At 41.7% G+C, this 14,230-nt stretch overlaps 2 protein-coding genes and 1 non-coding gene across 4 annotated transcripts; 1 reads left to right on the plus strand and 2 right to left on the minus strand.

Moving 5' to 3' along the window:
* Positions 1-637: 637 nt before the first annotated feature.
* gla (galactosidase, alpha) lies at positions 638-9,063 on the plus strand. Of its 2 annotated transcripts, XM_024383206.2 has the most exons (7): positions 641-912; positions 1,543-1,717; positions 2,313-2,487; positions 2,644-2,735; positions 2,909-3,070; positions 3,341-3,538; positions 7,315-9,063. In XM_024383206.2, exons 1-7 carry the CDS (start codon positions 734-736, stop codon positions 7,576-7,578), a joined length of 1,245 nt encoding a protein of 414 aa, XP_024238974.1. In that variant the 5' UTR covers positions 641-733; the 3' UTR covers positions 7,579-9,063. The 2 variants fall into 2 exon arrangements, with proteins under 2 accessions (XP_024238975.1, XP_024238974.1); XM_024383207.2 differs by lacking the exon at positions 2,909-3,070 and having other exon boundaries at positions 638-912.
* Positions 9,064-9,423: 360 nt separating this feature from the next.
* Positions 9,424-14,110, minus strand: LOC112221099 (60S ribosomal protein L36a). Its single transcript, XM_024383210.2, has 5 exons — positions 13,973-14,110; positions 12,991-13,096; positions 12,815-12,882; positions 10,396-10,518; positions 9,424-9,505 (listed from the first exon to the last, which is right to left on the minus strand). Exons 1-5 carry the CDS (start codon positions 14,039-14,041, stop codon positions 9,485-9,487), a joined length of 387 nt encoding a protein of 128 aa, XP_024238978.1. The 5' UTR covers positions 14,042-14,110; the 3' UTR covers positions 9,424-9,484.
* LOC112221299 lies at positions 10,870-11,006 on the minus strand. Its single transcript, XR_002949008.1, has one exon. It is a non-coding gene; the product is annotated as a small nucleolar RNA SNORA9 (small nucleolar RNA).
* Positions 14,111-14,230: the final 120 nt, after the last annotated feature.

Below are 14,230 nucleotides of genomic sequence, written 5' to 3' on the forward strand. Positions count from 1 at the left end.
AGCTAGGACAGTAGAGTCCAGGCCTATCTTCTGAAACCCTACTTCTTCAAAGAGTATGTTAAATATTCCTACAGCAGCTCCTCAATAATTAAATAAATAAATATTGAACTAACACTGTTCAATGTACTGTATACAGTATATGCCTTTCGTGAACTAACACTCTCACTTTACTTTCCCCCCCCCTTACTAGCTCTGACTTTGCTGAGAGCTACTTTGAGGAAAACTGTACTCACTATAACTGTGTTGTGTGGTTGTTTCACCTAGCTATTTAAGATGAATGCACTAACTGTAAGTCACTCTGGATAAGAGCTTCTGCTAAATTACTAAAATGTACATGTGAAGTGCATTTTTCTCTTTGCCATCAAGAGGGGTGTCACTAAAATGTCTTGCCTGCATAGGGCCCCAAAAAAGTTACAGCCAGACCTGTAGCCCATTCTTTTTCAAACCTAGCAAAAAAGATTATGAAGTTATGGCCAGGTGTACATCACAAGAAATTACAGGCAAAAATGTTGAAATACAATCCATGTCATCAAGCAAACACTTGACACAGTGCGCTTCCTTGTTTATAGCCAGACACTGGTGCAACGTGATTGGCTAGTTTCCAGCGCATCATGATATTACTGGTCCATGTTGCAGTCAATCTTCCGGTAAGGCAGACCCAGTTTGTTTCACTATCAGGAAATAGACGTGCTTTCAATTCACACATTGTTAATGAAGATTATTCGTTAGTCAAATGAAACCAGTAACTAAAATGGGTGCTGTAGTTCTGGTGCTATTTACAATCGGTGCTTTTATCAGTCCAGTTAAATCTCTGAACAATGGTCTCGCGCTCAAGCCTACAATGGGTTGGCTGCATTGGGAGAGATTCATGTGCAATGTCGACTGTGACACGGACCCCAATAATTGCATCAGGTATGACATCTGGCTTCACCCTCAACACGTACATTTAAATGTTCCAGACTCAATCAAACATAGAAGGCAAGGGAAACACAATTGACAGGATGGGTATAATTTTGTGGCACGTTCCAACGGGAATCTGTTCCAAAAACTTCGTAAAGTAGGATGCCAACAAAAGCATACAAAGTAGTATGATCAATTCACCTAGCTAACTAGCTGCCGAATCGGCATCAACTCACCACGTAGCTTATTCTTAATGTTTGTCCATAGGCTACCAGCGTGAGGACAGACATTTTTCGAAATAAAATCTTATTCTGCCGCTATACAACTATGTATGCGTTGTTTGTTGGCAGCCTTGTTATTTACGACGTTTTTGCAACAGATTCCTGTTGGAACGTTCCACAAAGTATAACCATCCTAATTGACACCGCTAAACTAGCTTAGACCATTTTGATGACCGCTCAATTCAAACTCATAGCAGGAAGTAGAGTAACAATAGGCGGTAAGTGGTATGGTTCTACATTCATCAGGTATAAATGGCCTCACACGTTCACTGGTACTTCATTGACACATTGAAGCATAGTTAATATCACAATATGAACTGGCTAATAGTTTCCTCTATCTGTCCCTGATGTCTGCTGCTAGTGAGAATCTCTACATGCAGATGGCAGATGTGATGGTGACAGAAGGCTGGAAGGAGGCTGGCTACGAGTATGTCTGCATCGATGACTGTTGGCCCAGCCACCAACGTGACGCCAAGGGACGCCTTCAGGCAGACCCGAAGCGGTTCCCCAGAGGCATCAAGAAACTGGCCGACTATGTGAGTGTATAGGCTACAGAGAGGTCGTGCTCATTAGGGCACACATGTACAAAAAACTAATAACAAAAAATAATAATAATTTTGCAATGGAAAATTAAAACAATTATTTTTGGGCCATTTTATTTGGTTTCATGTCTACTGAACATGAACCAGTTGTTGAGGGACAACTTATATTATCCACATACAGTTGGTGATGCACTGCTTATGTCAGCTCTAACTCCAATGTTTTCTAGTTCCCAGTGCTTTTTTATCACACACTCTGTGTCACTTTAACACAACAGAAACATGTCCTTCCTCGAGTGATAACCTACACAATGGGACTAAGTTTGTGGTTTACTAATTAGATCATCCACCTTGCTAAGAGTGACACATAAATATGAGCAAACAGAAAGGGAATATTGCTATTACCATGGTGCTAAACTACCAAAGGTTTCAAAACCCTCTGAAGTGCCATGAAAATGTGGTTTGGTAATACAACATCACCATCTACTGGTTTCAACTGTAAGGGTCCACTTTGTTCATGGATTTTGGCCTACAGGACAAACCTTTTCTAAAAGCCTTATTGTAAGATTGTTATTTGTGATTGGTTATACAGGTTCATTCCAAGGGTCTCAAGTTGGGGATCTATGCTGATTTGGGAACCTTTACATGTGGAGGCTTTCCAGGGAGCATGGGATACTACGACATCGACGCTCAGACCTTTGCTGATTGGGGTGTGGATCTGCTCAAATTTGATGGGTGCTACATGAAGTGGACTTTACTGGGAGAAGGTGATTTATATATTAAATGTCATGCTACAAAACTACTAATTCAACAGCTCAAAAGTCTTTCAGATTAAATTACGTTTCATGAATTGAATAAAGAATGATTGATTGGTAACACCCGAAACCCTATAATTACTGCTGTGTGACCTTTTTTCCCCCCAGGTTACACAAACATGTCAATAGCACTGAACCAAACTGGGAGAAGTATCCTGTACTCCTGTGAGTGGCCACTGTATGAGTGGCCACACCATCAGGTAAGAAAGAGTGAGGTGGTAAATGCCTTTATTCCTAGCATTCCTTCAGTTCGTTGGCTAATGAAAATGCTAAATATACCTGAAACTGAATTGATTTCATCTTAGTCAGGAGGATTCATTCATGATTCAGTTTGCATTGATGGTGTCCCACCATGTCAATGATGTACTCACAGCCAGACTATGCTGCCATACGGAAGGCCTGTAACCACTGGCGCAACTTTGCGGATGTGTATGACTCCTGGGACAGTGTGAAGACCATCTTGGACTGGACTGCCGACCATCAGGATGTCATTGTCCCAGCGGCTGGGCCTGGGGGCTGGAATGACCCTGACATGGTACTGTGGCGGTTCCACTTTTCGCTATGGATAAGGGGTTGGGGCCAATTCATCCCATTGTTTTCTATGGGGAATGTTTAAGTGAACTTCCTCAATTGACCAATCCAATCCTGCTACTCAGTTGATGGCGTTCAGTGAAACAGTAAAACTAGTCTGAGTAATGATTAATCATCAACTCTTCCCCTTACTCCTACCAGCTGTTCCTGCCATAACCCATGTACTTTGTCTGAATAGTATGTCTGATTGACATTGACGGTGTTCATTCCTCAGCTGGTGATTGGAAACTTTGGCCTGAGTCACGCCCAACAGGAGTCTCAGATGGCATTGTGGGCCATCATGGCCTCCCCTCTGCTGATGTCCAATGACCTGAGAGACATCTGCCCCCGGTCCAAGCAGCTGCTGCAGAACACAAGGATCATCGCCATCAGTCAGGACCCACTGGGCAGGCAGGGCTATCGCACCGCCAAGGTAGTACACCTCTACTCTGTCACTCACTGGGGATATTTCATGGTAATGCACAATGGAGAATAGTATTACCGCCACACATAAAACAAACAGGGCATATGCAACTTCTGTTGTGCAGTACCAAATCCTACTTTAAATGTGACTACTCGGTGCTAATACAGTTCAATACAACACTGAACCAAAATATAAACGCAACATTTTAAAGTGTTGGTTCCATGTTTCATGAGCTGAAATAAAAGATCCCAGAAATTGTCACAAAAAGCTTTTGTCTAAAATGTTGTGCCCAAGTATGTTTACATCCCTGTTAATGAGCATTTCTCCTTTGCCAAGATCTATCCTCCTGACAGGTGTGGCATATCAGTACACAGGTGCACCTTGTGCAGGGGACAATAAAAAGCCACTCTAAAATGTGTTGTTTTGTCACACAACACAATGCCACAGATATCTAAAGTTTTGAGGGAGGCTGCATTTGGCTGACTACAGGAATGTCCACCAGAGCTGTTGCCAGAGAATTGCATGTTCATTTCCCTACCATAAGCCTCCTCCAACATCGTTTTAGAGAATTTGGCAGTACATCCAACCGGCCTTACGACCGCATACCATGTGTAACCACACTAGCCCAGGACCTCCACATCCGGCTTCTTCACCTGGGAGATTGTCTGAGACCAGCCACGTCTTCTGAGACAGCTGATGAAACGGTGTTTTCACAAAGAAAGAATTTCTGCACAAACTGTCAGAAACAGTCTCAGGGTAGCTCATCTGCGTGCTTGTTGTCCTCACCATGGTCTTGACCACCTGAATGCAGTTCGGCATCGTAAGCGACTATGTGGACAAATGCTCACCTTCGATGGCCACTGGCACGCTGGAGTAGTGTGCTCTTCACGGATTAATCTCTGTTTCAACTGTAGTGAGCAGACGGCGTGTATGGCGTTGTGTGGGAGAGCAGTTTGCTGATGTCAATGTTGTGAACAGAGTGCCCCATGGTGACAGTGGGGTTATAGTATGGGCAGGCATAAGCTACCGACAATTATCGATGGCAATTTTAATGCATAGAGACACCATGACGAGAACCCTTGTCGTGTCATTCATCCGCTGCCATCACCATGTTTCAGCATAATGTACAGCCCCATGTTGCAAGGCTTTGTACACAATTCCTAGAAGCTGATAATGGCCTGCATACTCACCGGACATGTCACCAATTGAGCATCTTCGGGATGCTCTGGTTTGATGTGTACGACAGCGTGTTTCAGTTTCCACCATTATCCAGCAACTTCGCACAGCCATTGAAGAGCAGGACAACATTCCACAGGCCACAATCAACAGCCTGATCAACTCTATGTGAAGGAGATGTGTTGCGCTGCATGAGGCAAATGGTGGTCACACCACATACTGACTTTTAAGGGTATATGTGGCCAACTGATGCGTATTTGTATTCCCAGTCATGTGAAAGCCATAGGTTAGGGCCCATTTTTTTATTTTATTTCAATTGACTGATTTCCTTTTATATGAACTGTAACACAGTAAAATCTTTGTTGCATGTTGTGTTCTATATTTTTGTTCAGTGTAATAATGGTCAAATACCCTTATGCAGCTACACTATCACAGAGCCTAATCAAACTCAAAAAGCCTGAAACTCCAAAGAAATTACATCTAACATCATGCATTCACTATAAATTGCCAACTCTGTAACCATATGGCATTCATCTGTTGCCACATAAATTATTTACTCTCCCCCAATGATCAACACCACCGATGCCGGTAACGCATATAGCTGGGTTGGTTGTTTAGCAACACAACAGTCACGTGGCGAACTATGGGGCAATATAGACGGGGTTGGCTTCGACTGTTGACATAAACTATATTTAGCCTGTGTTCATAGAAAACATAAATACATTTGTACAATTAACACTTGTGTCTCAAATACATCGTTAGTTGTTTAGCTAGCAAGTTCTTGCCATATTAGCATAGATATGACATCGATTCGCTGCATGGTCGGTCAGCCAACCAACCCAGCTTGAGACCCTTCTGAGTGATCTCTTTGTATATACCCCACCTACTGGCCATATGCAAGACTGATCATCATCTGTAGCTTATGTTGTGGTAGTTACAGTTGAAGTCGGAAGTTTACATGCACCTAGGTTGGAGTCATTTAAAACTAGTTTTTCAACCACTCCACAAATTTCTTTACATACACTAAGTTGGCTGTGCCTTTTAAACAGCTTGGAAAATCTTCTGATAGGCTAATTGACATCATTTGAGTCAATTGGAGGTGTACTTGTATCTCAAGGCCTACCTTCAAACTCAGTGCCTCTTTGCTTGACGTCATGGGAAAAATCTAAAGAAATCAGCCAATACCTCAGGAAAAGAATTGTAGACCTCCACAAGTCTGGTTCGTCCTTGGGAGCAATTTCCAAATGTCTGAAGGTACCACATTCATCTGTACAAACAATAGTACGCAAGTATAAATACCATGGGACCACGCATCCGTCATACCGCTCAGGAAGGAGACGCGTTCTGTCTCCTAGATATGAACGTACTTTGGTGCAAAAACTGCAAATCAATCCCAGAGCAGCAAAGGACCTTGTGAAGATGCTGGAGGAAACGGGTACAAAAGTATCTATATCCACAGTAAAATGAGTCCTATGTCGACATAACCTGAAAGGCCACTCAGCAAGGAAGAACCCACTGCTCCAAAACCGCCATAAAAAAGCCAGGAGATGGTTTGCAACTGCACATGGGGACAAAGATTGTACATTTTGGAGAAATGTTCTCTGGTTTGATGAAACAAAAATAGAACTGTTTGGCCGTAATGACCATTGTTATGTTTGGAGGTAAAAGGGGGAGGCTTGCAAGCCAAAGAACACCATCCCAACCGTGAAGTACAGGGGTGGCAGCATTATGTTGTGGGGGTGCTTTGCTGTAGGAGGGACTAGTGCACTTCACAAAATAGATGGCATCATGAGGGAGGAAAATTATGTGGATATATTGAAGCAACATCTCTAGACATCAGTCAGGCAGTTTAAAGCTTGGTCGCAAATGGGTCTTCCAAATGGACAATGACCCCAAGCATAGTTCCAAAGTTGTGGCAAAATGACTTAAGGACAACAAAGTCAAGGTATTGGAGTGGCCATCACAAAGCCCTGACCTCAATCCTATATCAAATGTGTGGGTAGAACTGAAAAAGCATGTGCAAGCAAGGCCTACAAACCTGATTTAGTTACTCCAGCTCTGTCAGGAGGAATGGGCCAAAATTCACCCAACTTATTGTGGGAAGCTTGTAGAAGGCTACCTGAAACGTTTGACCCACATTAAACAATTTAAAGGCAATGCTACCAAATACTAATTGAGTGTGTGTACATTTCTGACCCACTGGGAATGTGATGAAAGCTGAAATAAATAATTCTCTCTACTATTATTCTGACATTTCACATTCTTAAAATAAAGTGGTGATCGTAACTGACTTGAGACGGAATTTTTACTAGGATTAAATGTCAGGAATTGTGAAAAACTGAGTTTAAATGTACTCAGCATTGCGTCGTGCCTAAGAACAGCCCTTAGCCATGGTATATTGGCCATATATCACAAACCCCCAAGGTGCTTTATTGCTATAATAGACTGGTTACGAATGTAATTAGAGCAGTAAAAATAGATGTTTTGTCATACACGTGGTATACGGTCTGATATACTACGGCTTTCAGCCAATCAGCATTCAGTGCTCGAACCACCCAGTTATAATCTGAAATCAGGCTGTTGAAACTAACCTGACTGTTGATTGACAGGTGGACAGTTTCGAGGTGTGGGAAAGACACCTGTCTGGTGGCCGGTTGGCTCTGGCAGTGATGAACAAGCAGGAGATCGGTGGACCCCGAGGCTTCCCCCTCACCCTGGCCACGCTGCCAAGCTGGAAGATCTGCCACCCCCAGTGTAATGTCACCCAGGTCCTGCCCAGCTACAAGGAGCTCGGGGTCCAGACCCTCCTCAGTAAACTTGTGGTGGTGGTCAACCCTTCTGGCACAGCACTGCTGACTGTCACCCCCATTTAAGTGTGACTTCAACACCCAATGGCAATTATGGAAGGACATGCCCAACGTGAACAGTTCTTTAGTATGGTGTAGCTAGCAGACAAGCATATGGGCCCTGGCCCTCACCCAGCACTGATTGAAATGCACAGGATTTATGAGCACTTTAATTCACAGCAAGTTACGTTGCTTATTATGATTATTCTAGATAGTGTGCTTATTTGCCAAAGAGCTATGTATATGCTCACCCTTGAATAGGTTATTTAGTTGGTGTGCTTCCCTTGAATTATTAGAGATTTTTCATTATTTTAAGTGTGGAATGTGTTAGTAATTGTCCATGTTTTGTATGCTAATTGATCTGGTCACAAAAAGGAGATTTGCTGGATGGCAGACACCTGAATGTTCAGATATCAAAAATCAGTAGTACTGTAACAATTTGGAAATGTTCACAATTAAAGTGGCAATCTGGAATTCAAACAAAACCAAAGCCATCAACCTGCCACTTTTTTGGTAAGCTTCGGGATGGGGCTGGAAAAACATTACCACTTAAATTTACGGTAACACTTCACAACCAGTGTTATAACATGGTCATAACCATGTCAATGTCATAACAGCTTACATAACTTGTCAAAATGGGATCATAACATTGTCATGACCCATATTTACCTGTTGTGACATTTTTATGGCTGGTAATGACACTTGCATAAGTGTCAACCTACATTTACTCATGTTTTTTCCCTGCCAAGAAGTCCTTCGTAATTCTTTAGTCACTTTTTTCTTCATATTTTAGAAAACACTTTGACAAAAAAAATGCTTTTTCAAAGTGTCTGACCATAATATATGCCCTTATGTCAAGAGGGTGTCTTTGTCCTGCATTCATCCCAGTCATCAGCAAGTGTTGGGGTCGGTGCATGTCTGATATCAATGTGTGCGCAATTGAAATTTAATTTGGTCAATTTTAGAAAATTATAAACATACTGTTGACAAGTAGGCTATATGGTGTAATGGAATGTTTTGCCTTGTGTGGTAGGGGTCATAACCAGCCATAAAATAACTTCTGCGGTAGGTTTACACTTCTGTAGTCGTCTTAACTAGCCATAAAATAATGCAATGTATCAAACTTATGATGCTGGGTGTCCACAAATTTCCACAGGCAAGAACTGATATCGAAATTGTTTTAAAGCTTTCTTTGCTCTACCCTAGTTAGCATTGGCTGGCAAACTGCCAACTCCCTTCAAACTACACAGGAAAAAATTGTATCCATGTGTTCATCTGACTCTGGTTAAGTAGAACAAGGGCTTTAATCCCAAAATCTCACCGTACTCCTTTAACCTTATTTTGGGTTCTTATCACTTCAATATACGTACACACACTAGATATGGGACCCCACCATTGTAAAAATATTTGAAGTTATAGAAATGCATTTATTACATGTTTAAAAGTGAGCTAAACAAGAATGTATACAAACATTCCTAAAGTATAATTTGATATTAAATACATGCAATTGTCCTTGAAACACTATTAGTCCATTCATTCCTATGGAGGACTGCTCCTACTAAGGAGTGCCAATATGGCCAATCAGTGTCTTCAAAGCCTCTCAATGGCCAATACATAATAGCGTCAGCATTCTAGGGTTTATATACATCATTCGGTTCTGATGGGTTGACACTGTTGTACTAAGCCCATGAAGATACGATTCAGGCATGGTTATTCGCTAGTGTGTTTATACTGATATGCTTCAACCACTCTTGGAAAGGTTAAGTTGTAAATTCTGGAATGGCCAATAACATCTTCATATCCACCAACTGTAATTGCCATCACTCTTGCAATTACCACCAAGGTACAGTTAAGGAGAGATGAGACATCTGGTACAATTTTAATACATTTATTGGGGGGGAAAATAAGTCCATCCAATAGATTGACCCACAGCCTAGAACTGGATGACCTGGCCCTGAAAGGAGACAAAAACAAGGTTATAAGGCAGCTCAGATATTCAACCAGCACATTGAAACTATTCACATTTCCACAATGAAAAATACAAAACACCCCTTCTGAATCCAATCACATCGACAACTTGTTAACATTCATTAGGGCATATCTAAAATCCAAACAATTCAAGAGCCACACACGTTAGGCCAGAGAGGGCCTTCAGACTGCTATTGTCAATTCCTCTCCAGGCTGTCTAACATCCCCTGAGTTCAGAGGAAGCATGCATTTTTGTAATTGACTAAATGTTCTATAGAGCAACGTTTTAAAGTGGAAGAGCTCCGATGTGTATCAAGGATAGTTGAACATTGTCAAATGTCACCGATAACACTAAACGTCATTTAGATGTCCAGAAACCATAGACCCCTCAAAGGCAACTGGACCTTGAAGCCAGTTCCACTACATTTGTACATTGTACCCCTCGAACCAAGGATAGATTTAGACCTGAGACACCAGGTGGGTGAAATTAATGATCAGGCAGAGCATAAAAAAAACAGCAGGCTCTGGACCTTGTAGGGTAAGAGTTGAATACCCCTGGTATAGTACATTCAGAAGGTATTCAGACCCATTGACTTTATTCTAAAATTGATTCAAATTGCCCCCCTCCCCTCATCAATCTACACACTATGCCATAATGACAAATAAAAAATAATAATTCTCATTTAATTCTCACATTAAAAATAAACTGAAATATCACATTACCATAAGTATTCAGACCCTTACTTTCCAAATGCACTGTACATACACACATTGCTTTTCATGGCTGTGGAACAAATACACAACCCATCCCACATGCAGAATAAACACGGGCCCGGAACATCTGTGTTGCACTACATGGCTAGAGTTTGTGCTTACCTTTCTCTTCTTGTCACCTCCCAGCTCAAAGTGCTTGCATCTCTTGATGGGCACCATTCTCTTGGCCCTGCAGTTGGGCTCCACACACTCCAGCCTCAACACGATCTTCTTTGTGGTCTTGGCCTGAGGAGAGAATACAATGTTACCACAGTCCAGGATCCATGCACACATGACACAAGGCAGCGGCATTCTGATGATCTACCCCTCTCTTGAAGTGTGTTCTCGTTCACTCCCCTTCATGCATTAAATGGCTAGAGGAAGTTTCCACCCATTCCTTTCAAATCCATGAGGGGGCGTTTGAGGGCAAAATATGGAAAAGGGGTGGACAATCAGAGCGTTGCCTGTGTTTCTCTATTTTAGAGCTCAAAATTTTACCCCTTAACACCTTTTCATTTTCTGGAGTGTAAAAAGATTGTCAATACTGTATTTTATGTAGGTGCAGAAGTAAAGGAGAAATAAAGTGTTCATTAATCAAGTTGTCTGAGGTTTACCTATAACCTTGCCACGGAAGAGACACAACAGGGCCTCAAACCATCTCAGTTTTCTCTAGCAGACACTTTAGGAAATGACAAAGCCACCACAGGCCAAGCCTCGCTGACAATGGCCTGCACAAATAGTATACATTTGTAAGGTATATCAGTGGTTCAACTCCTTTCCTTGAGTAATCAACAGTACATGTACAGTTGAAGTCGAAGTTTAAATGTATTTGGCTATGGTGTATGTAAACTCAGTTTCACAATTCCTGACATTTAATCCTAAAAACAATTCCCTGTCTTAGGTCAGTTACGATCACCACTTTATTTTTAAAATGTGAAATGTCAGAATAATAAGAGAGAACTTCAGCTTTTCAGCTTTCATCACATTCCCAATGGGTCAGAAGTTTACATACACTCAATTAGTATTTTGTAGCGTTGCCTTTAAATGATTTAACTTGGGTCAAACATTTCAGGCAGCCTTCCACAAGCTTCCCACAATAAGTTGGATGAATTTTGGCCCATTCCTCCTGACAGAGCTGGTGTGACTGAGTCGGGTCAGGCCTCCTTGCTCGCACACGCCTTTTCAGGTTCTGCCCACAAATTTTCTATAGGATTGAGGTCAGGGCTTTGTGATAGCTACTCCAATACCTTGACTTTGTTGTCCCTTAAGCCATTTTGCCACAACTTCGGAAGTATGCTTGGGGTCATTGTCCATTTGGAAGACCCATTTGCCACCAAGCTTTAACTTGACTGATGTCTTGAGATGTTGCCTCAATATATCCACATATTTTTCTTCCTCGTGATGCCATCTATTTTGTGAAGTGCACCAGTCCCTCCTGCAGCAAAGCACCCCTACAACATGATGCTGCCACCCCCGTGCTTCACGGTTGGGATGGTGTTCTTGGCCTTGCAAGCCTCCCCCTTTTTCCTCCAAACATAACGATGGTCATTACGGCCAAACAGTTCTATTTTTGTTTCATCAGATCAGAGGACATTTCTCCAAAAAGTACGGTCTTTGTCCCCATGTGTAGTTGCTAACCGTAGTCTGGCTTTTTTATGGTGGTTTTGGAGCAGTGGCTTCTTCCTTGCTGAGTGGCCTTTCAGGTTATGTCGATATAGGACTTGTTTTACTGTGGATATAGATATTTTTTACCTGTTTCCTACAACATCTTCACAAGGTCCTTTGCTGTTGTTCTGGGATTGATTTTCACCTTTCGCAGGAAAGTACGTTAATCTCTAGGAGACGGAACACGTCTCCTTCCTGAGTGGTATGACAGCTACATGGTCCCATGGTGTTTATACTTGCGAACTATTGTTTGTACAGATGAACGTGGTACCTTCAGGCGTTTGGAAATTGCTCCCAAGGAAGAACCAAACTTGTGGTCCACAAAAAAAAAATCCTGAGGTCTTGGCCGATTTCTTTTGATTTTCCCATGATGTAAAGCAAAGAGGCATTGAGTTTGAAAGTAGGCCTTGAAATACATCCACAGGTACACCTCCAGTTGAATCAAATTATGTCAATTAGCCTATCAGAAGCTTCTAAAGCCATGACATCTATTTCTGGAATTTTACAAGCTGTTTAAAGACACAGTCAACTTAGTGTATGTAAAACTTCTGACCCACTGAAATTGTGATTATAAGTGAAATAATATGTCTGTAAACAATTGTTGGAAAAATGACTTGTGTCATGCACAAAGTAGATGTCCTAACCGACTTGGCAAAACTATAGTTTGTTAACAAGAAATTTGTGAAGTGGTTGAAAAACAAGTTTTAATGACTCCAAGCTAAGTGTATGTAATCTTCTGACTTCAACTGTATGTTTCCCCAGACCGCCAGGACTACTTAACTGTACTGTTTGGGTTCCTCAAGGATAGAAGTATACCACTGATATAAAGGTACCTTTTGGTAACGTATCCAGTACACACAAAGCTTTGCAAGCTTACCTTTTTGCGGAAAATAGGCTTGGTCTGTCCACCGTAACCGGACTGCTTTCTGTCATATCTCCTCTTACCTAAAACACAGATCGTACATCAATTATTTAATTTGTAACACATAGCAGTCCATACTACGTCAAATGTTCATCACATCTGCCAATGCTCATATTGCGACAGAAACTCACCCTGTGCGTAGAGGGAATCCTTTCCCTTCTTGTACTGGGTAACTTTGTGAAGCTGGTGTCTCTTGCACTTCTTGCAGTAGGTCCTGCGTGTCTTTGGCACGTTCACCTGAATCACAGATTTAGAATGTATACTGCCAAAGTGCTGCAGTCTGGTACATTTCAAGTACCTCTTCATTCAAATTGAGTCTCTGGGCTTCACAGCCAATATCAGGTCACTACCATTCAACCTAGGGGGCTACTAGCCGAGGAACACTAACTCCCTTCGCATATCGAGGAAGAGTGGAGTTTGGATATCTGGTCATGCAATTTCCCTTCAACAAAATTGAGTCACCAGCAGTCAATATCTGTAAAAATCCGACCACCCGCTCGTCGCGCAGCTGAATTTAGGTGATGATAACTGAGTAGCTAAGTGTTTCTCAGGTAGGCCAAGAGCCTTTTCACCATCTATGTGGCATTTTTGTTCCAACGACTACATGTACATACGTTTAGTGTTGTTGACTCAAAAAGTTGTAGAAACACCTCTACCAACAAATCCATTTGCCAAAGGCTTTGGTGTGAGCAGCTAGCTCCATCGTTACACAACAGGATCTCCTTGATAGCACGCAACATTGGGCAGCACTACTTGGTAGTTATAATGCATTTGCTATGATTACAACTTTGAAAGGTATTTGGCAGGGATGCATTTATAAAATGTTAACACCATTATATTGCCAAGAATACAGTAATAAGGGCAATTTCAATAAGAGACTGCCATTAACTAGCTAGGTAGTTAGCGATACAATCACCGTAGCCATTCGCTCGAGTTTTGTATATTGGCAACTTTTGCGGGGAGATATACAGATAAAAACATTAATAATGGCATATACATGTCCCTAACCATTGCATTCACACATTGGGTACTTTCAAATGTGACAAGTGAATGTATATTTTGAAGATTACAGTTGATAGTTTTTTTAAGTCTATTAGTGATTGAGTTTCATACCATGACGACAATCCGATCCAGACGAAAAGAGGAAGGTTGACGCCGGAAGCACTTTTTCATAAAGAACATTGGATACCAATGGGTCCTAATTTTGAACACTGCCACCTTGTGTTTGAGTGTAGAATAGAACCAAGTTGACCACAGTCGTCCTTCAGTACAAAGCTTTAAAAATATCGATAGATTAGTCAAATGACAAGGCTACTGGTGTGTATGCTTAATCATATGAGAATCCATGAAGTCACAACATTTTTCTGAATT

Source organism: Oncorhynchus tshawytscha, linkage group LG21 (assembly GCF_018296145.1).
Source record: "Oncorhynchus tshawytscha isolate Ot180627B linkage group LG21, Otsh_v2.0, whole genome shotgun sequence".
Taxonomy (NCBI): Eukaryota; Metazoa; Chordata; class Actinopteri; order Salmoniformes; family Salmonidae; genus Oncorhynchus; species Oncorhynchus tshawytscha.